Source organism: Barbus barbus (assembly GCF_936440315.1).
Source record: "Barbus barbus genome assembly, chromosome: 41".
In the NCBI taxonomy this organism is placed as follows: domain Eukaryota; kingdom Metazoa; phylum Chordata; class Actinopteri; order Cypriniformes; family Cyprinidae; genus Barbus; species Barbus barbus.
In genome coordinates this window covers 465,961-493,873 of record NC_136719.1, presented here as the reverse complement: position 1 = coordinate 493,873, position 27,913 = coordinate 465,961, and the positions used below count along the sequence as shown (strand labels likewise).

Here is a 27,913-nt window from a genome sequence, read left to right as displayed (position 1 = left end):
GCGGCTTTTCAAGAGGACATTGGCCAGGTATGGACTCTGCACGACTGTTATTAACCCTCGAGCATGGCTCGCGACCGCTCGAGGATTATATTCAGGAGTACTTAGACCTCGCCTATTTTTCTGATCTGCCGGACTGTGCTCTCATAGATTTTTTTTGTGAGGGCTTTAATCAGCCGCTCCGGTCACAGTTAATCCGCGAGGGTCCCCGTTCATCTCTCAGTAAATTTATGGACTATGCTTTGCTGTGTGTGGACTCTTCTTTTACTGTGGGTGTCGCGGAGGAACGCGACACCGCACTCACTCGCAAAATGGCGGCAGCAACAACACCCCTTCATGTCATTGCCAGAGTCTCTCCACGCCTCAGCTCCTCAGCCAGAGTCTCTCCACGCCTCAGCTCCTCAGCCAGAGTCTCTCCACGCCTCAGCTCCTCAGCCAGAGTCTCTCCACGCCTCAGCTCCTCAACCCGAGCTGCCAAAGGCTGTCACCAGAGATTTAGGGTCAGTCCTTCGAGTTCCGTGTCTGGTTTTCAGCATAAGGGACCCACCACTGATATCAGTGCGAGCAGCTGGCCTTCCCAGGGCCTCAACCCTGGCTGTTACAGAGACTGTTCCCTTGACCTCAGTGCTTCCCGTTATGGCGGTCGCCATTTTGAGTGTGTGCGCTGCACACTGTGTTCCTGAGGCCTCTCCTGTCCACGAGTCTGCTCCAGTGCCTCCAGAGGTGGCGGCTTCCGCTGCAGAACCTCCCGAAGTGGTGGCACCTATTCCTGAACTCACGGTCTGCCCTGTCACGGCCACGGAGGCTGTCCCTGAACTCGCTGTCTGTCCTGTCACGGCCATGGAGGCCATTCCTGACCTCATGGTCTGCCCTGTCACGGCCACGGAGGCTGTTCATGAACTCACGGTCTGCCCTGTCACGGCCACGGAGGCCGTCCCTGAACTCACTGTCTGTCCTGTCACGGCCAAAGAGGCCGTCTGTGAGCTCTCGCCCTGTCCCGTCACGGCTAAAGAGGCCGTCTGTGAGCTCACGCCCTGTCCTGTCACGGCTAAAAACGCCGTCTATGAATCCTCGTCCTGCCCTGCCGCTCTCCCTGTATTGTTGGTCTCTGCTCTCCCTGTGTTGTCTGTCTCTGCTCTCCCTGTGTTGTCTGTCTCTGCTCTCCCTGTGTTGTCTGTCTCTGCTCTCCCTGTGTTGTCTGTCTCTGCTCTCCCTGTGTTGTCTGTCTCTAGTTTCCCCCAGATCTCAGACTCTGCCATGGTTTCCTGCCCAGTCTGCTTCCTGGCGAGGGTTTTCTGCTCAGGTCTGGTGGTCCTCTGCCCTGCCGTGGTGGTCTTCTGCTCGGGTCTGGTGGTCGTCTACTCCGCCCTGGTGGGCTCTTGCTCTGTCCTGGTCTCCGGTTCCGCCGGGGTGTCCTGCTCTGCCGGTTCTGCCTCAGTCCCCGGTCTTTCTACTTCCTCACGGACCTGGCACTCCGTCCCTCCCCCTGTTCCGCCTCCGCTCCACCGCCCTCCTGGACTATATAGGAGCGTCTGGAAGCCGCTCCTTGGGGGGGGGGGGCTATGTCACGAATCCTGGCCATGCTCTTCCGTTAACTCGCCACCAGATGTCACTCACTCACCACATGGACTCCTACACCACACAGCACACTGGACTACAGTTCCCACAATCCATTGCACTGACGACACGCAGCTGATTACACGGATCACACAGCTGAATTCACTGATCACCCCATCACACACACTATTTAACCTGAGACTTCCTCCTGCTCTCGGCCGAGTATTGTTAGCATTTATCTCTCTCCTAGCGATAGCTACTTTACAGAGCCATAGTCTTAGTCTTGCCTTGTCTTTCTTGCCGTGTCTGACCCTGCCCGTGTTTCCTGGATTTACCCTTCGCCTCTGCCGTTTGAACTCTGTTCGCTCCCCGTTTGGATTATTGCTCTCGTCTCTGGATTATCTCTCTGCCTTGCCCCTTTGGATACTGTTCGCCGATAGTCGACCCACGCTTGCTCCACGGATTGCTCTGTCTTGCCTCTGCCATACCTGTTTGCTGTCTCCCGACCCTGCCTGTATGACCATGTTTTATAATAAAGCTTTGCACATGGATCCGCACGTCTCACGTCTCGTCAGCCCCGTAACAGCCTACTGTTTCAGGTTCGAAATAAGTCCTGCAGAAATATTTGATAATTATTTATTAATTACTAATCGGTTCCCTATATTTTCACTGTAGAATACTGTTTCAGGTTCTAAGTAATTCTTGCTGAATTATCTGATAATTCTTAATTAATTGCTATAGGTTTCACTATATTTTCACTTTAGAATAGGCCTACTGTTTCAGGTTCGAAATAAGTCCTGCAGAATTATTTGAGAATTCTTAATTCATTACTAATGGGTTACCTGTATTTTAATTTTCCCTGAGTCTTTGCCTTACATACAGGAATTGAATTAATGGTAATGTGGTATATGCTGAGGAGGCACACATACAGTGCTGTATATAAAATATAAAAAATAAGGTAAGTTATCGCATGGCACTGGAGTGGTGGTGGGGTTCCTATCGGAAGCTGATTTCTTACAAAACACTCACAAAACAATTCACTACACAGGCAAAACCTCTATAAAATGTATTGCATTTATTAATATTGCATTTTCATACTGCTACAACTCAATTTAATTGTGTATGACTGTTCATTAGTAGTTACCTTATAGTAGTTATTTTTCTTAAACCTTAACTAATAGATAATTAATAGTAGTTCTTAAGGAGGTATTAAAGAATACATTAGTTATTGAGTAGCTAACTGTTACTTAACACAATCATAAAATTGTATTACATACTGATTAGTTAACACATCTTCCTTAGTAGTTAACATTAGTGAGTTATGTGTTAATGAATAATTACCTGTTAGTTCTTCAGTAATTCCTTATTAGTTATGCAGTAAGTAAGAAACAGTATTCTAAAGTGTTACCAGAATTGTTTGCAAAAAAAAAAATTAAATCACTAAAGTTTGCTAACAATATCATTACTGACTGCACAATAGTGCCACAACATATTTTCATGGCTGATCAGGGCGATAACCACCAGAGACATAGGGGGCTGGTCCCTCCAATAATTAGAAATCGCTAAACCTTTTTCTCAAATATGGCCAATTTGAGAGAGAGAGAGAGAGAGAGAGAGAGATGAAAGTTGTGTGTATCTGTGCGTCTCTTTTTAAAATGAGTGAGTTTACTTCAAAGACAGCGATTTTATCCTCTCGTTGTTTGAAAATATAAAGTAGCGATTCAGTATTTAAACGATGTTATTAATAGAAATCATGGGGCAGCGTTGACAAGCTTCTTTGCTCCTGCATGTGTGAGCTGTGCGATCTCCGATATGTGTGTGTGTCAGTTGCTCATTAATGTAGAACGGTAAAGCTCTTACTCACCACTATAGGTGTGTGTGTGTATTGTAGGAGCTAGACAATGTATGATGATGTGCAACGGTGTAGTAGTGATGTCCCATTTCTTAGGAGAATATTTTCACCCCTACCCCTTGACACTCTGTTTCAAGGGACAAGGGGTAGGTGAAGGAAAATAACATAGAATTGGGATTGGGCCTAAATGAGATGCTCTATATCAGTGGTGTCAAACTCAGTTCCTGGAGGGCCGCAGCCCTGCAGAGTTTTGTTCCAACCCTGCTCCAACACACACACACCATGTAGTTTTCAAATAAGCCTGAAGGACTTGATTAGCTGGATCAGGTGTGTTTAATTAGGGTTGCATCTAAACTCTACAGTGCTCCGGCCCTCCAGGCACTGAGTTTGACACCCCTGAACTATATTATTCAAATGGAATGGTAACGTTTTATTGAGCTTAGCTCACCAAAATGATTTGAAGCCACATGGGAACCTCTCTTAGACCATTTGGAAGTAATCTAATGATAGTACATCCAGTAACCCCCATTTCTTTTTTCCTGTATGTTTGTTTTCCTCTACTTTCAAAATGATCTGGTTTATAGAGCAATACTGAATATATATTTTTTTTTAACCAATGTCAATGCTGTATATTGAATATTGAAAAGAAACAAGATTTGAGAAGTAGCAAAGTCTCCTGCACCTTGAATTTTGAAAACCACTGCTGAGTACATAACTTGGACGTTTATCGTCTTGCTTCCACAGCAAAATCCATGGGATTTTTTGGGGGCAGCTCTCCCTTGTGGTCAAATACTCTGTGTGTGATTGTTTACTTATTATTATGATTCAGGTAAGTGACAATTTGCATCATGCTGCATAGATTTTGATATAAAGTTGTGTGTTGCGTCATCCCACCACACAAAAAAAAGAAAGAAAGGAAGAAAGAAAGAAAGCAAGAAAGCATGAAAGAAAGAAAGCTTCCAGTCACAACATACCGCTGGTAATAGAGACTGCATATTCTGATTAGAGTCTGCTATTGTTGCTAGGTAGACCAAGTTTCTGTGCAATATCTGCTGATACCTGGGAAGATGCAAGAGACATCATTGGTAAGAGCAAGCCAATGGTTCAATAACTCAGCAATGAGCTGAGTTTCCATCCAAAATGTTTAGCATTTGTCATGCGCATTTCTAAAAAAAAAAGCTTGAAGAACGAACATGTGAATTCTTTCATTATGTGTGTCATCTTGAGGGAGACCGCCTCTTCATGATGCTCTGAGAAAAACTGTATTTGCTGTAACAAAGCAATAATACAAATATGTTGCAGAAGTGCAACAGACCTTAGTCAGGGTACCGCCATGTTTTTTTTTTTTTTTTACAGGAATGAAAATGATGCTGTGAGGCATAGAGGTACAGTGTGTTCAATGTACTGTTGTTTCACAACAATGTACTTGTCTTTACAACTTTCAGTAGAGAAAAATTCTGTTGAAAAAAACAGTTGAAAGTTGTGAATAACATTTGATCTAGGACCAATGTATGCCATCGATAAGACTGTAAATCTATCCCTTACAGCAGGGGTCACCAAACTTGATCCTGGAGGGCCGGTGTCCTGCAGAGTTTAGCTCCAACTTACCTTAACACACCTGTCTGGAAGTTTTAAGTATACCTAGTAAGACATTGATTAGCTGCTTCAGGTGTGTTCGATTAGGGTTGGAGTTAAACTCTGCAGGACACCGGCCCTCCAGGATCGTGTCTGGTGGCCCCTGCCTTACAGCATCATTTTCATAAAATCCAATATGGCGTCTACCATGACTAAGGTCTATAACACACATAACAATGGCTCAAACGGCTATTCCCATTCGTCCCCAGACTCATTTCGTCTAACTGTTTGTTTGAGCAGTTGTATGCAATACTTCATTGGGCCAGTCATTGCAAACGAATGCAAAATGCTAGGTAATCCACCTCTGCCTAGAGCAATGAATTTGTATGAGAATTTTAAGTGTTGACATTTTAAGTGTTTCCATTCAGGATATCTTATGCGCACTTTTAAAATGAGCAACAAAATAGTTGGATGGAAACCCAGTTGACACACCAGAACAAATTCAAATGCACTCCCGCAACCTAATCAAGATTGTTGCCTACAAGCCTAGAATGTCACATTAAGGTTTTTTCATTTTTAGGTTATTTACTACTCAGAATCTAACAACAGCATATGTGGCATGCTGTCAGTAATCACAGGACATGATTATGACCTGGTTTACCATATATACACAGTGGTTGGACAAAATCATGTGAATATGAGGGAAACATTTCTGTATTGAGGTATATTGCCACAATTAATGCAGCCTGAAATGTAGATTCATACCACCTCTGAACAGTCTGCGATGGAATGTTGTCTATCAAAACCTTTGCCAGTTGCTTCAGAGAATCTACTGCTCTCTCCTCTCTCCAAAACGAACCATAAAGGTTTGATAATATTCAGTTAACCTAGATAATATTCAAGATGGTGATTTCTCTGACCATGGCAGATGTTGAAGTTGTTACTCCACCTGTCCAGGTTTCATGATCATGACTCCATATTTTTCACCTTTTAGCATTAGTGTCTGTGATTAAAGTTAAAGCAGGTACAGCTCTTACATGGATGCTGGTTTCGTGAACTTCTCCGTGGTCAGTTTCTGTGGAAACAGGAACTTCGAAGTGAATATTGAGGTTTGCCATAGTTCTGTTGGTAACACTTTATTTTGGGGCAGTTATGGCCTAATGGTTAGAGAGTCGGACTCGTAACCCAAAGGTTACGGCAGGAATTGTAGGTAAGAGGAGTGAATGTACAGCGCTCTCTTCCACCTTCAATACCACGACTGAGGTGCCCTTGAGCAAGGCACGAACCCCCAACTGTTTCCCGGGCGCCGCAGCTTAAATGCCTGCCCACTGCTCCGGGTGTGTGTTCACGGTGTGTGCGCACTTTGGATGGGTTAACCATGCTTGGCCTCATGTAACGTCACTTTCACTTTTGATAGTCCACTTTCGACATTCTACTAACAGTAAGTAACTTTGCAACTAGCAGTCATTAGAGTTAGGGCTGCCAAACGATTAATCGCATACAAAATAAAAGTGTGTTCACATAATAAATGTGTGTGTACTGTGTATAAAAATTATGTATATATAAATACACACTTATGCATGCATATATTTACGAAAAATTTTATTTTTAAAAATAAAATATTTATATTTATAGATAACAAATTATAAATATAGTCACGTTCATATTTCTTAAATATAAAGATATACTTGTTTATATTTATATATACATAATATTTATACACAGTATACACACATTTATTATTTGAACACAAACTTTTATTTTGTATGCAATTAATTGCGATTAATCGTTTGACAGCCCTAATTAGAGTATTAGTAGACTGTTTGCTTAATATCTTCAAACACTTTATTATGATGGGTCCACAACATACAACACACTGACTATGAGAAACTTTGCAAGTATATGTGAAAACTAATCGGGAAACTAATCGGGAAAAGCCGATTAGTCACCAGAAGAGACGGACGACATCTCGCGTAAGTGTTTTAAATACTTGGTCCCAGTTCTATTGTTTAAATTATTTACTTGCTGCTAGGAAGGAATAGTTAGTTTCCTATCTATTTCTACTCTGCATTTTCGTTGAGGTTTTTATGTTTGATTGCACTTACTGGTAATTAGAATAATTTGCGCCTCAGCTGAGAACGAGCCTGTGTGATTGTACAAAGTGTTAGTTTCGTCTTGAGCTATTAGCAGTCCTTTAACCTTATTGGCTGGGCTGATCAGAAGCCGGCCACAGCTGTTTTCACTCTAGTTTCCTTGACTGTATTTATTTTATGTCCGAGTGCTGACGCGGAAGCATTCAGCCGTTGTCCTCAGCCTCCACATGTGAAGACCAACGAGTGTAAAGACAGACGACTTTTTCCTCCACGACTTTAACCGAGCAACGACACCGAGCACACACTTAAGTATCGTTTTGAATCTTTCCTCACACTTTTCTATCCTCTATCCTTCCACCTCTATCATGTGTTTCCAAACCATTCCGGTTCTCTCTCAATCTCGCTCTAAAAACACACGCAGAAGGCTACGTAACCCTGCTAACCTGCGCCCTATCTCTACATCTTCCACTGCACCTCTTTCTTTCTCTGTGGGTCTTTGGAATTGCCAGTCAGCTGTCAACAAAGCCGACTTCATTTCTGCTTTTTCCTTACAATCCACACTCAGCATCCTGGGCTTGACTGAGACCTGGATTCGTCCAGAAGACTCAGCAACCCCAGCTGCTCTCGCTCACAATTTCTCTTTCTCTCATACCCCTAGGCAAGTTGGCCGGGGTGGGGGCACTGGTCTGCTCATTTCAAACAATTGGAAATACTCAGCCCACTCTCCCCTAGGCAATCTCAACTCATTTGAATCTCATGCCATTACTGTAACAGCTCCTATAAAACTCCAGATTGTGGTAATCTACCGTCCCCCTAGCCAAATTCTAGCCACCTTCCTAGATGAGCTGGACGGACTGCTGTCCTCTTTCATGGAGGATGGCACTCCACTCTTAGTCTTCAGCGATTTCAACATTCACCTAGACAGGCCTTATGCTACAGACTTCCATTCACTCCTAGCTTCATTTGATCTCAAACGCCTCACCACTACTAGCACGCACAAATCAGGTAAACAACTCGACTTAATTTACACACGCAATTGTACTACAGATAACATTCTGGTACAACCACTACATATCTCTGACCATTTCTTCATTACATTTACTTTACATGTTGCTACCCAGGTGCCACCATCTCCCTTACCGGTTACTTTCAGACGCAACCTACGCTCCCTTTCCCCCTCCCTTCTTTCCTCTGTAGTATCCTCCTCTCTTCCCTCGCCTACCCATTTCTCATCTCTGGATGTGAATGCAGCTACTCACACTTTATGCTCTACCTTAACCTTTCTTCTCTCTCTACTGAAGTCCACACAGCCAAATCCTCACACTTCCAAAACACAACAAGATCAACAGCGCTCCAGACATGCGTAATCTCTTCAGAACATTTAATTCTCTCCTCTGTCCCCCTCCTCCACCTCCCACCACTTCGATAACCGCTGACGACTTTGCCACTGTTTTCACAGACAAAACTAGAACAATCAGTTCTCAACTCCACAGGACCTCCAATCAACCACATCCACTGCTCTAACTCCCATCTTCTCCTTCTGTCCCTTCACCGAGGCAGAAGTATCCAAACTTCTCCTCTCCAGCCATCCTACAAACATGTCCTCTCAAACCAATCCCCTCACACCTTCTCCAAACAATCTCTCCCACACTCTTACCGGCACTCACACACATTAATCAACACATCTCTCCTCACAGGCATCTTCCCCACAGCATTCAAGTAGGTTCGGGTAACCCCACTGCTCAAAAAACCTACATTAAACACTTCTCTTTTAGAAAACTATAGACCTGTCTCTCTCCTTCCATTCGTAGGGAAAACACTCGAACGAGTTGTCTCCAACCAGCTCTCACGGTTTCTTTCACAGTACAACAAACTGGATGGTAAACAGTCAGGTATCAGGAGTGGCCATTCAACGCTACTCTCAGTCACTGAAGCCCTGCGAATTTCTAAGGCCGATTCCAAATCATCAGTCCTCATTCTGCTGATCTTTCTGCTGCTTTTGACACTGTCAATCATCAGATTCTCCTGTCTACCCTCTCATCACTGGGCATCACTGGGATTCCACTTCGCTGGTTTGAATCCTATCTCACCTGTAGATCTTTCAGGGTGGCCTGGGGAGGGGAGGTATCCAAACCACATCAACTGGTCACTGGAGTTCCTCAGGGATCGGTTCTTGGACCCCTCCTCTTCTCCACATACACTACATCGCTGGGTCCCATCATACATGCACATGGCTTCTCCTATCACTGCTATGCCGATGACACACAGCTCTATCTCTCTTTTCAACCAGATGACCCAACGGTAGCTGCACGGATCTCAGGCTGCCTGACGGACATTTCGGCATGGATGAAAGGACATCACCTACAGCTCAACCTGGCAAAGACGGAGCTTCTTGTCTTCCCTGCCACTCCGACTCTACGGCATGACTTCACGATTCAGTTAGGCTCATCAATGATTACCCCATCAACTTCGGTCAGAAATCTTGGTGTAATCTTTGATGACCAGCTGACCTTCAAAGAGCACATTGCAAAGACTGCTCGATCCTGCAGGTTTGCACTACACAACATCAGAAAGATCAGGCCCTTTCTGACAAAGCATGCTGCACAACTTCTTGTCCAGGCCCTTGTCGTTTCTAGGATGGACTACTGCAATGCTCTTCTGGCTGGTCTGCCATCAAACACAATCAAACCTCTACAAATTCAGAATGCAGCGGCACGACTGATCTTCAACGAGCCCAAAAGAGCGCATGTTACACCTCTCTTCATCTCCTTGCATTGGCTACCAGTGGCAGCTCGCATCAAGTTCACGACACTGATGCTTGCATACAGAACTACCACAGGCTCAGCACCCTCCTACTTCCACTCACTATTATGAACCTACATCCCCTCCAGAAGTCTGAGATCTGCTAGTGAGCGATGCCTTGTGGTACCATCACAGAGAGGCTCAAAATCACTCACCAGAACATTCTCGTTCACCATTCCTGGCTGGTGGAATACTCTTCCCATCCCTCTCCGGAATGCTGGATCTCTGTCAATCTTCAAGCAACAACTGAAAACTCATCTCTTTCGACAGTACTTGACTTCATCCTAAACTCAAAAAAAAAAAAAAAAAACTTAATCTTTCCCTCTATCCTTCTCTCCCTCCCTTACTAGCTTGTACTTATTTGAACAATGAATGAGACTTGGTGTTACGAGCACTTCCTCTGTCTGATTGCCTCTTCAAGATTAATCGCTTTTTGTATTCCCCAATTGTAAGTCGCTTTGGATAAAAGCGTCTGCCAAATGACTAAATGTAAATGTAAATATGTCAACTCATTCTACTAACCCTAAACCTACCCTAACAGTCTACTCTGAGAGTTAGTAGACATGTAGTTGCAAGTTAATTAGAATTAGTTGACACATAGTTGCAAAGTTACTTATAGTTTGTAGACTGCCTATAGTGGACTATCGAAATAAACTGTAACCGTTCTGTTTTGTTTGGACACACTTGTTAGTTTTCGACGTTCACATCATTCACTTTTGCCCACTAATCTTCTTTGCTGACAAAGTCTTGCTGTGCTTTGTGTCTGCTGTCAAAATCATAAAGACTGTTTTTCTTAATACACCAAACAATAGGGCTGTTAAGGTTACAGATGCTCCAGCTTCACCCATTTCACCCATAGCTTGTACTAAACTCTGCTGAACACAACTTATACAACACTAATATACTACCCAGAGAATATGGACAATTCATTGGACACAAATGTTAACCCTATGATAATTGGTGTTCACTTTTTTTTTTGTCCAACCCCTGTATATGCTAGCGTGAGGCTGTAATCATTGAAATGAACTGAAATGAACATGAGCGGGGCCACCGCTGGCAACAGCAGCACTACTGTTACAGACTGTGTGTGAAAAAGGCCTAATACAACAAAGAAAGACTAGCAGGCAACCAAGCAGCACTGTAAATAAACATGATGGAATCAATTAACATCCCTGTCTATGCATCATTAGGGGAAGCGACCCTATAAACTCACACATCTGATAAGCCCACTTCTAGATATTAAAATAGAAAAAATACAAAGTATGAGGAAATGTATGTTAATCCAGATGTTACTGTTATTTTACTTTAAGAGCTAATCAAATATATTTTTGTATGCATGTATGTATTATTCTGGTGAACTGCTGAATATTACAGTGCCCTCCATAAGTATAGGAACAGTGAAGACAAAATTGCTCTGTTGGCTGTGGAGTCAAGACATTTGCAAATATGATTAAAAGATGAATGAGAGACAAAACTACAGAATGTCACATTTTATTAGAATCAGAATCAGAATCAGAATCAGAATGAGCTTTATTGGCCAAGTATGTTTACACATACAAGGAATTTGTTGTAGTGACAGAAGCTCCACAGGAAGGACAGGACAGGACACAGGTAATGAAACAAAATAACAGGAAATAGCCAATGACCAATGTACAAAGCAGCAAAAAAAAATAAAAAATACAATATATAATATATAATATAGGCGACTATGTATGTACAGGTCAAGTATGTGCAAATTAGAAATGAGAAAATAAAATAAGTGAGTGTGGTGAATGGATAATGTATTAATTGTGTGTTCTACGTTTATTTATTGAGTGTTCATGAGATGTATTGACTGAGGGAAGAAACTGTTCCTGTGTCTGGTCGTTCTGGTGCTCAGAGCTCTGTAGCGTCGACCAGATGGTAAAAGTTCAAAGAGGTTGTGTGCTGGATGTGAGGGTTCCAGAGTGATTTTACCAGCCTTTTTGCTCACTCTGGATAAGTACAGTTCTTGGAGAGTGGGGAGGGTTGTACCAATGATTCGCTCAGCAGTCCGGACTACCCTCCATAGTCTTCTGAGGTCAGATTTGGTAGCTGAGCTGAACCAGACAGTTATTGAGGTGCAGAGGATGGATTCAATGATGGCAGAGTAGAACTGTTTCAGCAAGTCCTGTGGCAGGTTGAACTTCCTCAGCTAGCGAAGAAAGTACAACCTCTGCTGGGCCTTCCTGACAATGGAGTCAATGTGAATATCCCACTTCAGGTCCTGAGAGATGGTGGTGCCCAGGAATCTGAATGACTCCACTGCAGTCACGGTGCTGTTCATGATGGTGAGTGGGGGGAGAGCAGGGGGGTTTCTCCTGAAGTCCACGATCATCTCCACCGTTTTGAGCGTGTTAAGCTCCAGGTTGTTGAGACTGCACCAGACAGCCAGCTCCTTAACCTCCTGTCTGTAAGCAGACTCGTCACCGTCCTGGATGAGGCCGATCAGTGTGGTGTCGTCTGCGAAATTCAGGAGCTTGACAGAAGGGTCTTTAGATGTGCAGTCGTTGGTGCAGAGGGAGAAGAGCAGTGGGGAGAGTACGCAGCCCTGAGGAGCTCCAGTGCTGATGGTTCGAGTGCTGGATGTGAATTTGCCAAGCTTTACTAACTGCTGTCTGTCTGTCAGGAAGCTGTTGATCCACTGGCAGACGGAGGTGGGGACGGAGAGCTGAGTTAGTTTATTTTGAAGGGTTTCCGGGATAATGGTGTTAAAAGCAGAGCTGAAGTCCACAAACAGGATCCTCACATAAGTCCCTGGTCTGTCCAGATGCTGCAGCATGAAGTGCAGTCCCATGTTGACTGCATCATCCACAGACCTGTTTGCTCTGTAGGCAAACTGCATTATAATTATTAGCCGTTTCAACACATATATGTTTTACCAAATAAAAGAACAGCACTATTAGAGTTCATCCCACTCATTGATGTAAGCATAAGTATTGGGACAGTTGAACATAAGGCAGATATAAAAGATTAAAAGCTATTATTTAGTTGCAGATCCCTTGCACACAATCACAGCAGTGAGTCTGTGACCCATAGACATCACCAGACTCTTGCTCTCATCCTTTGAAATACTTTTCCCAGCCTTTAATGCAGCCAATTCCAATTGTTGCTTGTTTTGGGGAGTTTCTGCCTTTACTCTCCTCTTCAGCTGCTGAAATTCATGTTCAATCAGATTTAAATCTGGAGATTGACTTGGGCAATCTAAGACTTTCCATTTCTTTGCCCTTATAAACTCCTTGACTAAACTGGCAGGGTGTTTTGGGTCATTGTCCTGATGCAATATGAAGCACTTCCCAATGAATCTGGTGGCATTTTCTTGAATACTGGTAGGCAAGATGGTTTTGTACCCTTCCAAATTCATTCTGCTCCTGTCATCATACATTAAGTCATCAGTAAAGTTGAGAGAGCCTGTTCCAGAGACAGCCATGCATGCCCATGCCATGACACCACCTCCACCATGCTTTACAGATGAGGCTGTATGCTTGGGATCATTGCAGTTCCCTTTTTTTCTCCACATTTTTGCTTTCCCATCACTTAGATAAAGGTTCATCTTTGTCTCATCGGTCCATAAACACAGTTCCAAAACTCTTCTGGCTCACCTTTGTGCTTTTTTTGCAAACTCTAATCTTGCCTTTCTATTTTTGGTGCTGGTCAGAGGTTTGCATCTTGCTGTGTAGCATCTGTAATTCTGTGTCAAAGTCTCCTGAGGACAGTAGATTGTCAGAGCATCTTCTTGCTTTTAGCATCCAAATTGCTTGCTTTTCTCTCAAAGTCAGCTCCCTCATCTTCATCCTGGTTTGTGTGTCATCATCGAATGCAAGATTCAGAATACAGAAGTAATGGATATAACTGATACGACACATTCCCTGCTTTTAATATCTGAAGAATTAATGCAGCAGGACACCGCTGATCACTTAGAAAGACCTGTGAGGCAACTGCTCCAATACTTATGCTCACATCAGATAGAGGGATGAACTCTAAAAGTGCTGAACTTCTTAGCTGGTAAAATATCTATGTGTTGAATCACCAAATAATAAAATGTGACATTCTGTAGTTGTGTCTCATATTCATCTTTAATCATATTTGTAAATGTCTTGACTCCACAGCCAACAGAGCAATTTTGTCTTTAGTGTTCCAATATTTTTGGAGGGTACTGTAGGTCTGAATATTTGTAAGAAATTAAAAATGTAAAAAAGTATAAATTCAAGAGGTATTTCAAATAATGCATTCACATGTAAAATAATTTGACAAGTTATTAGTAGTGCAGTGAAAGTAGTAAAATGTTTTGGAATGTTTTTTGCACTTTGCCATTTCTATCTGTAAATTATTATTTATTAAAATAATAATTATTATTTATTAAATTATTCTTTACTTGACCCTCTAACTCTAGCACTATCTATTCTAATTGTATTTTATCTATGTCTTTTTATTAAAAAATAACAATAATAATAATAATTATCTGTACTGCGTTAGGCTAACCAAGACTTGTAATAGCACTTGCACGTTGTTGCTCTTTTGTTGGTTTTGATTGCTTCTTATGTCCTCATTTGTAAGTCGCTTTGGATAAAAGCGTCTGCTAAATGACTAAATAAATAAAATAAATTAGATTTTAGAGCATTTTAATGCAATTTCCATTTGTAGTATATATATATATATATATATATATTTTTTTTTAATTATTTTTCTTTTATTATATTTATTATATTTGTACAACAAATTATTATTTTATTGTGGCTTCTTTATTTTTATTTTTTTTAATGTACAGAACCTGCACATTACAAATAGCCTACAACATACAATAGCTATGTCCTGTTACATACAGTATGTCCTGTTTAGTGGTTAACAAACAACAAACTGTCACCTGAGCTTGCTATTCCCTCCACCAGCCACGCGAGGGAGCCCTCTCTCGAATTTTGACATGCCACACATGAAGGTCTTTCTTCACCATTGCTTGCTCACTGTACATACAGACATCCTGGGCTATTCATTCTTTGCGAAGTCATGCCAATATCTGTATTGCAATTCTGAGCATTTTCCTGTATTTTGGATCCACCCCATGTTTCGACCCCTGCCCATTTGTTGTTCTGTTCTAACGTCTCAGGTTTGTCTTTCAGATTTACTGTTTGGACTCTTGTTTCTTTTGGTTTTGACCCTTGCATGCTCTTTGACTTTGTTTCTGGTTTGCCCCATTAAAGGTGCCATAGAATGGAAAAATTTATTAACCTTGGCATAGTTGAATAATAAGAGTTCCATACATGGAAATGACATACAGTGAGCTTCAAACACCATTGTTTCCGCCTTCAGTAACACTTTAGAATAAGGTTCCATTTATTAACATTAGTTAATGTATTAACTAACATGAACAAACAATGAACAATGCATTTATTACACTATTTATTAATCTTTGTTAATGTTAGTTAATGAAACTCTTGAATCTTGAAAATACAGTTGTTCATTGTTTACTCATGTTAGTTCACACTACATTAACTAATGTTAACAAACACAACTTGTGATTTTAATAATGCATCAGTAAATGCTGAAATGAACATTAAGATTAATAAATGCTGTAGAAGTATTGTTCATTCTTAGTTCATGTTTACTAATGTTGTTAACTAATGTTAATAAATGGAACCTTATTCTAAAGTGTTACCCCACCTTCTTATGTAAATTTTGTGAATAAAAAAGACCACTGAAAAATAGGCAAATCAGAACATAACACCGACTGTTACGTAACAGTCGGATCACTAATAGTTACGCCCCCAACATTTGCATATACCCGCCCATGTTCTAGGCCAGCCGAACCATCAGAAGTTCTGCAGGTATTGTGAAGAAACAAGCGAGGACAACAGTGAAAATGGCCGGTCATGGAAATAAATGTTATGTTCCAGGCTGTGCAGAGGATGTGAAGTGCAGGGATGGGTTGGTGCAGCTAGCGGTAGCCTGTTACACTGCAGTGCATAAGATTTCACTTACCACATAAACAGAGTAAGGAGAGATGACTGAGGATGATGGCGAATGATTTACAGATCCTGAGCACCACTGACAAGCACCTGATCTTGTAAAATGTGTGGCAAGTACTGCCGTTCCATAGTATAAACAGAGTACGTGCGATAGCGAATCTCGAAAAAAGCAATCGTGTAAATGTAGTAGTAAAATGCAATCATGCATTTAAAACAGTTTCAATGCCCAGCATATTAATAGTGGCTCCCTGATGCCCGCATTTTATTTACAGTATAATTAGCCAATGATATAACTGTGCGAGAAAGAATTGAAATATATATTTTCCCTGTGTTTCCTTCCTGTGAGCTACTGAAATTAGCTGCACTGTGAAACAGCCAATCAGAACAGAGCTCAACGTTGAGCCGCATTGTGAAACAGCCAATCAGAGCAGAGCTCAACATTATTATTCATGACCCTTCCACATAAGCCAATAACAGACCGTTTCATTCTGGGGAGAAATCCTAGCAGGGCTCGCAAAATTTCAAAATCCCTGGTAGCCTTCGGGAAGGTACTCTTCAGATTTTGGTAGCCCGAAAATTAATTTAAATATATATAAACAATTTTTAAATATAGAAAATTAGATAGGAGTCTAAATGTCAATAAAAAATATTTCAATACACAAATATCAACAAATATGAAGGAAGGAATTTTATTTCACTCTTTACAGGGTATCTGCAGAATTTTTTTTTTTTTAAGGCAATTTATGACCCATTTATGAGTTGCACAAGTAAAATGAACAGTATGAGTGGGGTTGGACATTGTTAATGGTAACATACAGTATTAAGCCATAAAATGACATGATTTACAGTTCAGATACAGGTTTCACAAAAACAAAAATCTTATACAACAGCATTTCAGCCTTTATGGAACATTTTTATGAAAAGGGATAAATCAAGCATATATAGTATTATATTAATTTAAAACGTCTTAATTGTTTAGATTTTTAGGAGGCACATTAACTTCTTTCTCATTTACAACACTGTGTTTGCTGCTTAAAAACATGGGTCGATATTTGCATTGACCTGACCATAAGCAGCAAGAAAGGTTTATTGGAAATGAAAATTCATTCTCTGCCACGAGGTGGCGCTTTAGGAGCGGCTCAATGTTATTTTCCTCAGGGAAATTCTCTGTTAGCAACTGTACACAAAGCAGCACCGTCCGCGCTCATAAATACTGCTTTATCAGGCATTATAGGTAAGATGAAATAAAAATGCCAACGACACGTTTCTGGGGACAGTCGGTATCCTTCAGATAGCCTACATTCACATAAAGACATCCGTGCCGTGTTTTGACTTTGAAATGTGCAGCGCTCATATTTATTCAATGACATCATTGCCTTTTGAAGTTTAATCCAGCTGCATCGCGATTCTTGTCTTTCCGTCCCCAACTGTAAGACCTCTTGAAATTATTCAATTAAGACATTTCTTATACCATTTAACGTATTTAAAACGTTTTATGGTCTTAATAGCCCGGGGACGTCGGGCTAGAAATTTTGCGAGCCCTGCCTAGGGTTGTAAATGCACATGTAAAACTGTTTCTGGAGAATTTTTGCACTTACCTAAAGCAACATACCTTCTATGTAGATATCAGAGAACAATTTAAAATATTGTATCAATGCATTCTATGGCACCTTTAAAAATACCTTCTCGCCAATAGATCCTTCAGCGTCTCCCGTTTCTAATTTGTCACACAAACAGCATTCTTCTTTTACACGGGCTGCCAAAGATTCCCACCCTAAAGCTGTGGTCACACTAAACTTTGAGCAAGCAAAATTTTTACGAACACTGCAATGGTCATAATATGATGTCAAGTCAAGTCAAGTCACCTTTATTTATATAGCGCTTTTAACAATACAGATTGTGTCAAAGCAGTTAACAGTATCAAATTGGAGGATAGAGTGTCAGTTATGTATAAAAATAAGATTAAACACTCAATTTTCATTGAAAAGGCATTTCATTATTGAGTTCAGAGATGTCATTGTCTAGATCAGTTTAGTGTCAATAGTATGTCACATTTATAGCATGTTTATATTCATCCGAAATGTAAAAATATGCAATCTACTGCACTGTACTGAAATGCTGCAATCCTGCAGATTTAAACTCTGCATTCTTTTAATTAGCTAAGAGGTCAAGTTGTGACCTGTTGATCTTCTGTTGGAGATATCTTCAAAGTTGAACTTTGGAACAAAGTGAAATCTGCGTGAGCTTGCATTTCCTGTCTCCCACATCCGCACAAATCGAAGGTAAAGGACTGAAAAGTATAGTGTGACTGGCCCTTGGTAAATAATAATAACAATAATAATAATAATACATAATTATAACTCATCAGTTCATCTTATACCGACCTACTGGCAGAAACTGAAATCAGCTAAACCTGTATTAAGAACTGTTAAAAGATGGACTAATGAAGCAGAGCGGGATTTACAAGCCTGTTTCCACCTTACTGATTGGAGTGTTTTTGAAGCTGCTGCCACCGATCTGGATGAGCTTGTAGTGACTGTAACTTCATATATCAGTTTCTGTGAGGATATGTGCATCCCCACCAGGACATTCTTATCATTCAATAATGATAAACAGCTTTGTCAGGCCAAAGAGGATGCTTACAGATGTGGGGATAAAATATAACCAAGTATAACCAGGCCAGGAACAGACTAAGAAAGGAGATCAGAGTGGCTAAAAAAACTACTCTGAAAAGCTGAGAAGAGAGCTTTCAGCCAACGATCCGGCATCAGTATGGACTGGTCTGAGGAACATCAACAAGTACAAGACCCCAGAGTCTGTGGAGAATCAACAACTGGCTGACGATATGAATGTGTTTTACTGCCGATTTGAAAGGGCCAGACTGACACCCAGCACCCGCTCTGATCTGCACTCCACACATTCACCTACCCCCCCGGAAGTTCAACCTGCCACAGGATCTGCTGAAACAGTTCTACTCTGCCATCATCAAGTCTGTCCTGTGTTCATCTATAACTGTTTGGATTGGCTCAGCTACCAAAACAGACATCAGAAGACTACAACGGACAGTCAGGACTGCTGAGAGGATTACCAGTGCCCCTCAACCAACCTCTAAGATCTTTATATCTCCAGAGTGAGGAAAAGGGCTAAGAATGTCACTCTGGACCACTCACATCTAGCTCACTCTCTCTTTGAATTGTTGCCCTCTGGCCGGCGCCACAGATCACTGAGCACTAGTGATAGGAAGCCCCGTTCTTTTCCGTGAACTGGTTCTTTTGGACAGTTCGTTTCAATGAACCGGTTAAAAAAAAAAAAACAGTTCATCGGTTCTTTTACGCCCTAACGTAATGACGTCATTCGCGATGACGTAATAATATAAACTTACGTCCCGGGATGAAAATACACATTCAAATATAATGTGTATTCAGTCAGTAACCATAACTTTCAGTCAGTTAAAACATCATAATCATGATCTTTAAAGTTTACAATTAAGTTTTGCAAGCCCCGAAATATAGGTACAGGCAGTGATGTGCATACGAGGATTTAAGTCTTGAAGATATAAAGTGAATAAATTAGTTGTCATCAGCACAGAAACCATACTATTCAAAATCCATTGCGATTTGTTTGTTATTAAATAAACGTAAGTTTCGCCCTCATTCAGGGCCTCGGTTTACCCGCGCCATATAGCATTAGCACAGAATCAGTTGTCCAAAATAACTAGTTTGGTTAAGAGATGCTGTGTCAGTCATAGTAGACAATCACTGTTCGCTGAATCACGCATGCGCAGTATCATCAGCTCATCAGTTCTCAAATCGGACATGTCTGAAAGAAACAGTTCTCGGTTCAGTGTACTGGTGATCCGATCTGAAAACCGTTGCAACCGATTCTTGACTCGAGAATGAGAACCGCTCTAACCGGCACACTGCACGCGCATTCAGTGTATCAGCTGCTCTGCTCGTTCTCATCATCAGTTCTGTTTCATACAAACTCAATTTGTGAATGTGTCATCATTAACTATAATTACAGCACAGGTATTTCATAAATCATCCCTTATTCCTATCAAACAAAAAAGTCTTAATTAGGTCCAATATCCCTCACAAAACCCATTCGGCCTATAACCTAACCGAATCTTCAACTGAACAAAGTACACAGATTAGATACATTCATCTTTTAAAAAAATAAATTAAATGTTTTATATTATCACACTTTCTAATGTTTAACAAAATACTTGGATAACATGCTTTTCGTCCTCTTGAAAAATTACTAGCCAGTAGTATCATCAGATCATTGGTTCTCAATTCGGTGTCCGAAAGAAACGGTTCTCGGTTCAGTGTACTGGTGATCCGAAAAGCACTTTAAAAAAATGAATAACTTAAGTAATTTGTGGATTAGCGCTTACTGGAGACGCGAACAGTTTCAAACGATTTGGTCCGATTTCGTGAACTGGTTCGACCGGTTCACTAAGAAGATCCGGACCGGACATCACTACTCAGTACCAAAACAGCCAGACACAAGAACAATTTTTTCCCCCAGGCCATATCCCACCTGAACAACACATAACACACCCCAGTACTCTACATCTGTAAATAACTCATCAAGCCTTCATCTGTACATAGGACATATGCACATTCACAGTTCTGTCTATGGACATTTTTCTTTTCTGTATATTTTTTGTTATTTAGAATTTATTGTCTATTCTCTTCATTATTAGTGTTTTTATTACCTATATATATGTTGTCTGCACTATATTTGTCCTTCAGTACTGGAAGCTCCTAACATCAAGACAAATTCCTTGTGTGTGTAAAAGCCCACCATAGAGACACCAGCCACCATAGTCCAATGTTTACCGGGAGCCAGAGCGCCTGATATCTTGGCAAATTTAAAAGTGCTGGCTAATGCTAAACGTAAATTCAGTAAGATTGTTATTCACGCCGGCACTAATGATGTTCAACTTTGCCAGGCGTAGATCACTAAAAATAATGTTAAAGAGGTGTGTGAACTTTTGAATTTTTGGGGCAGACCTGACCTGTTGAAAAGAGATGGTCTTCATCCCTCCTGGGGTGGTGCCGCTCTTCTCTCTAGAAATATGGCACATAGTCTTACTTCACTAACTGGGGCCCAGGTCAGGAAGCAGACAGACTGGCTAAACCAAATAACTACATTACTTTAAACGAGTTTACCCCCCAAGATTACAGTTACAAACATGAACTGCGTCCAAAAGGTAAAGGGGGAGGTGTTGCTACAATTTATAGCAATATTTTCAGCATTTCTCAGAGGTCGGGTTTTAAGTATAAATCGTTCAAAATAATGGTACTTCATATAACGTTATCCAAACAAACAAGTGTTAATGATAAATCCCCTGTGATGTTTGTACTGGCTACTGTATACAGGCCACCAGGGCACCATACAGACTTTATTAAAGAATTTGCTAATTTTCTATCTGAGGTAGTGCTGGCTGCAGATAAAGGCCTAATTGCTGGTGATTTTAATATCCATGTTGATAATGAAATAGATTCATCAGGATCAGCATTTACAGACATTCTAAATTCCATTGGTGTTAAACAACATGTTTCAGGACCTACTGATTGTCGAAATCATACTCTAGATTTAATACTGTCATATGGAATTGATGTCAGTGGCATTGAAATATTGCAGCAGAGCGATGATATCTCAGATCATCATCTAGTTTCATGTATATTCCATATAGCTAAAGCTGTAAAGCCAACTCCTTGTTACAAATATGGTAGAACCATCACTTCTACCACAAAAGACTACTTTATAAATAATCTTCCTGATTTATCTCAATTCCTCAGCATATCCAACAGCGCAGAAAAACTTGATGATGTAACAGAAACTATTGGCTCTCACGTTTCTAGCACTTTAGATACGGTTGCTCCTTTACACTTAAGGAAAAGAGTCCAACACCGTGGTATAATGAGCACACTCGGGCCCTAAAGAGAGCAGCCCGGAAAATGGAGCGCAGCTGGAGAAAAACTAAATTAGAGGTATTTCGTATTGCTTGGTGGGAAAGTACCCTATCCTACAGAAAAGTATTAAAAACTGCTAGATCTGCTTACTTTACGTCTCTTTTAGAAGAAAACAAACACAACCCCAAGTATTTATTTAATACAGTGGCTAAATTAACAAAAAATATAACATCAGCAGGTGCAGACATTACCCTGCAGCACAGTAGTAATGACTTTATGAACTACTTTACTTCCAAGATCGAAACTATTAGAGATAAAATTGTAACCATGCAGCTGTCAGCCACAGTATCACATCAGATGCACAGTGCACTATAGATCCCCTGAGGAACAATTCCACTCATTCTCTTCTATTGGAAATTAAGAATTATATAAACTTGTTAAATCATCTAAACCAGCAACCTGTATTTTAGACCCTGTTCCATCTAAGCTAAAAGAGGTGCTTCCAGAAGTATCAGATCCTCTTCTGAATATTATTAACTCATCATTGTCATTAGGATATGTCCCAACAACCTTCAAAATGGCTGTTATTAACCCTCTCATCAAAAAAAACAGACCGATCTCAAATCTCCCTTTTCTGTCAAAGATATTAGAAAAGGTAGTATCATCACAACTATGTTCCTTCTTAGAGAGAAAAATTTTGATTTCCAGTCAGGATTTAGACCATATCATAGTACGGAGAATGCTCTCATTAGAGTTAGAAATGACCTGCTTTTATCATCTGATCGTGGTTGTATCTCTCTATTAGTGCTACTGGATCTTAGCTCTGTGTTTGACACTATCGATCACAACATTCTTTTGAAAACTTTGTTGGCATTAGTGGAAGTGCATTAGCATGGTTCAAATCATACTTATCGGACCGTCATCAATTCGTAGCAGTGAATGAAGAGGTATCATATCGATCACAAGTGCAGTATGGAGTACCTCAAGGCTCAGTACTAGGGCCATTACTTTTCACACTTTACATGTTACCCTTGGTAGATATCATTAGGAAGCATGGTGTTAGCTTTCACTGTTATGCTGATGATACATGAAACATATTATTTGAAAAACTAACGGAATGTATAGTCGATTTAAAAAAACTAGATGACAAGTAATTTCTTACTCCTAAATTCTGAAAAAAACAGGTGTTAATTATCGGACCTAAAACCTCTGCATGTAATAACCTAGAACACTGTCTAACACTTGATGCCTGCTCTGTCAATTCTGTTTTACAATAAGTACATTGTACTTATTTTTTGATGCAAGTACATAGTAGTTAAGTCCACCAAATATATAAATTGCGTCCGAAAATCTATTCATATATGAATCGTGATTCTAAAACCAGTGTTCGAATTGTGTCAAAGCTCTTGGGGGGTCCCCCTAACCAGACCCCCGACCCCCGTCCCCTTAACAAAATAATAATAATTAATTTAATTAATTAATAAATAAATAAATAAAATCTTATTATATACATACATACATATATATATATATATATAAAATTCAGATTTTTTGTCTTGTCCTCATTTTCATTGAGAAAACCTAATTCTAAGATAAAAGCTTATTTTATGATGATCAGTGAATTGTGTACAAAAAAAAAAAAATCACTAAACAAAAAAGAATTAATTAAAGTTAAAAGTTGTGACGTATTGTCAAGTATGGTGACCCATACTTGAAATTGGTGCTCTGCGTTTAACCCATCCAAGTGCACACACACAGCAGTGAGTAGTGAACAAATGCACACACACACACACACACACCGTGAACACACACCCGGAGCAGTGGGCAGCCATGGTGCGGCGCCCGGGGAGCAATTGGGGGTTCGGTGCCTTGCTCAAGGGCACCTCAGTCGTGGTATTGAGGGTGGAGAGAGCGCTGGACATTCACTCCCCCCGCCTACAATTCGACAAAATATGATATCTCAATATTTTCTGGGATTTTATGGATAACTATAATCAGACAATCTTTTCCTGAGTGTTTTGCTGCAAGACTGCCATGGACAGCTAACTCCTAAAGTTTTTGATATTCTTCATATTCTGTGTGGTCAGTCAAATTCTTACATTTGAGCAATAAAGTCAATTAGAATATAAACATTTGGGGTGTTACCAAACAAATAAAATCATCATTAACAAAATTAATCTTTGCAATGCAGAGGAAACACAGAAGCTGCATCTGAAGAGGCGTTTAGATGTATTTATTTACACAGTTTAATGAAAGACATGAATGCATTTAACCTGCAGTTACAAATGCATAAATAATGTTTTGATATTTTAATCTTAAAACGTTTAATACTGATATTTGAAATTATTTAAAAATTGAAAGTACTTTAAATGTGAAATCAAAACTGCCAGTGGGTGGCAGCAAGTCACTGTTAATAAGTGAGTGATTGTGATTGTACTGAATTATTTAAACGGCTGATTCATTCAGGAACGAAACACCATCATGTTGCTCAGAGACGCAAAACAGCGCTGTGGCTGTGTTTGGAACCATTTTTGTTGGCGAAATAGAGCAAAAATAGGCAATATGGCGTGTGAAACGTAAGTCTATTAATATTAACTTATTGATTTTAGCCTATACAACAGTTCAATAAACAAGATCACATTTGTGGTTTTTGCGAAAAAATGTCACTCTTCGTGTGATATTGATTAACTACATGAAATTATATAAAATATAAACATTTTCTGCCCCATATCTTGAATTTTGGCAGCATTCTAAATGCATTTATTAGACTGAATCATGCAGTGAATGAACGCACTGTAAATGAGCACAGTCAGTCTAGCTAGTGTTTAAGCACTCATAACTCCTCTTATAATCTCTATTTGATAAATGAATCTCTTACTTTTATCATACATACATCTGAACTTTTGTTGCTTATAATGAGGGAATTTGCGAGTTTCAGTCTAAACAAAATTCAGCGATGACTAATCTGAATGCCTCTGATTGGCCACTGCATTCCTAAGCTAAACAGAATCGTGTGCGATTGGTTATAATGAGCAACGCTGTAAAAATAAAATAAGATGTAATATGAGCTATTTTTAGTCTAAATTTAATACAGCAATCAAATCCTTTCATTTCATTTTCACTAGTTTCATGTTTCAAGTATTATAGTTTTATTGAAAAACCAGGGACTCCAAGTATATTTTTTTGGGTGTTCGAACACTGCGTCTAACGATTCTAATGGATTCACAAGTTTCAAAATCAAGGTTCTTAATCCTGCTCCTCACGTCCCCCTGCTCTGCATCTCTCTCTCGCTCGCCTGATTCAGATCATCAGCTCAGCTCCATCAATGAACGGTGTTCCAATTATACACTGTACAGACAGACGCATATTTTTCACATAGCTACGAGAAGCGTTAAACATGGACGCGCACACAGTTGGCGTGCTAGCGAGCAATACTTGCTGGCAAACACTTCTTGCTACAAAGTAAGCAATTACTTTACAAAACTGCTACAATGCAATCATGTATTCTGCTGTATTACAGCTTTAATCAGGATAAAAACGCTTATATACTATATTAAAAGCTTACATAAGCAGTAGCATTTACAAATAACGGCGTATCTAAAAGTATGAGACAACAACAAACAAACAAACAAAATAAAACACATACCATTCTGAAGCTTCCTGTAAGAGCCGTGCTTGCACAGGTTCTGCACGATCCTCTTCACTAATATTCTCTGGGTCTCAATCGGGCTCAAACTGATTAGCAATATTGACGATGCCATTGTTTACAATACAACATGAGCGCATTCTGAGGTTAGGGGCGTGACATTTCTGAACACGCACTAGGCGGTGGCCAGCAAACCAATCTGAGCCCATCGCGTAACTCTGAGGGAGGGCCTTCATAAAAACAGGAAATCATCAGAGCATTCATCGGAGAAGGGACAGAGCATTGAATAAAGGTAAATTATGCAAACAATTATGATTTTTTTTTCCAACGAAGCATTAACACATGTTGGACTGCATCCCATAAACACAATCAAGCCTAGAAAAAAAACCCCAGTCAACTACCCCTTTAACAGAACTTTGTAAGATCGCAGTAAACTAAGATTAGCTTGTTAATAATTATAGCCTAAAGGGAGCGCTCTTTGCACCATAGCAATGGATGGGACAAAAAAAATAGATCAAAATAGATGTGAATTAAGGTTAGAGCACCCTCGGTATTTTCAGAAGCACCCTCAGTGATTTGATTCTGGAACCGGACCTGCCCTGCTGTTATTAATACAGTATGTCTGTTCTAAGCGGGCGATTATTAACTTCTAATAATTGAACTTCTCAAAAATTATGTCATGTAATTTGTGTGCTTAATTCATGAGGTGGTATATTTAATCTAAATGTTTAAATATAAAGCTTACTTCATTGCTATCATCATACAGTAAAAGAGATGCACATATAATTACGCCATTTAGCCTACTGTATATAAATCCTGATATGTGCCTGACAAGGTTTATAGATCAGGCCTGTCTGACTGGCGCAAATACATTTTGTGTTACATAATTTATTGAATTAAATTATGAAGAATGACTGGAGACGGATTGGAGATGCTTTTACTTTGCGTTTTAAGCCTTCTGCATGCCATATTTTTTTTGATGGCTTTATAATAAGTGTTGGGGACAGAATCGACCTTGGCAAAAAGTGGTGGGGACATGTCCCACCCGCAAATTACGCCTATGGTTTGAGGGGAGTTTTCGCAGGATGTCCAAACAGAACATAGGTGGGCATTATTCAAATGTGGTAACTTGTGAACTTCACAGAAATGGGATTCGAATTTTAAACGACTCGTTTAAGCGATTCAGAGTCGATTCTTTCTTTTTTTGAGACAATAACTATATTTATGATGCACTTTCAGCTTTACAGCTTTGCAGATTGTTTACTTTCACAGCTACATTGCACTCTGCATGAAAGGTAATTTTCAAAAATCCAAATCCATAATAGGGGCACTGTCATAGAAGACCATAATCTAATCAATCCACAAATGCATTACATTTTCGGAGTGTTTGTTTTCACTAAGTGCAAATATTCTGTCTTGTGGTGAAGGCTGTTTACACAAATAGAACTAGCAACATAAAAGAAATCAGGGGTGTGGAGAGCAAGGAAAGTTAATTTAGCTTTTTTGATTGGCCTTTTATATATTATATATTATTGAAACTCAATATATATTATTACAAGCTGTTTCATGAGCAGCAGTGAGCAGTTACCATGCTACCCAGATACATTGTACACTGAATGTAGCTAAAAGCAAGAAACATATGAGCTTAATTTGTACTAATTATTAGGGCATAATCAGACTTGAGAGTCAGGGTAAGTGCAGACAGATGCATAGGTCTTTGAATACTAGCACATTTAATGGTCATTTGCGGTAGTGTTTGTACAGTAGGCCAAAGGTGTCACTGCATCTGTTTGAACGGAAACACGGAGCGCATGTATGTTGCGAAGCCATCATTGATCTAATATTCAATAATAAAAGTACAAATATTTTCTTAGCGCTTAGACTTATTAGATTTCTGCAATACAAAACATAATATAAAGCAGAATTTTTAGAGCCAGGTAACTCCTGCTGTAATTAACACTTTAAAAAAGCATGTCATGGGAAAAGTATTTCAAAAGCAGTGCATCCGTTATATATTTCTACTTATACCTTAAATTCTTATCCCTTTTGGATCTTCTGTATCATGATTTCATGTCATTTGCTCAGTCTCTTCAATCACACAGTAAAAGAGTGCATATGGCCCAGAGTGACCGGCACTGCACATACAATTATGATCTTTATAATTTATAAATCCTGATACATACACAACAATGTTTATTGTTTATAAATCATTAGCACAAATGTATTTTGTGTTATGTGTAAGGCTGAAGTTCAGAACGACTGACTGGGGATGCCTTTTCTTTGCATTGGAAGCCTTTAATTTAGTTTTTTTTTTGTTTTTTCGTACCTTTCAAAAAGTGGCGGGGACAAAATCAACTTCTGCAAAAAAGCGGTGGCCCCCAAATAACACCTATGCTCTATTTGTATACTATTGCAAATATGCTTAAAACACCCCAAACCTCATATAAAAAGTATATCAAATCAAAAAGTAAATCAATTGCGCTCAA

General features: G+C 40.0%; 1 protein-coding gene across 1 annotated transcript in view; it reads right to left on the bottom strand.

Annotated features, from left to right (window-relative positions):
- LOC306860470 (calcium-responsive transactivator-like) overlaps positions 1–27,913 on the bottom strand; it is a gene marked incomplete at both ends in the record, with an annotated part of 95,566 nt that overhangs the window by 63,128 nt on the left and 4,525 nt on the right. The window contains one exon of the mRNA XM_079402204.1: positions 4,381–4,465. Coding sequence (XP_079258330.1) covers positions 4,381–4,465 — 85 coding nt within the window. The remainder of the gene's footprint in view (positions 1–4,380; positions 4,466–27,913) is intronic.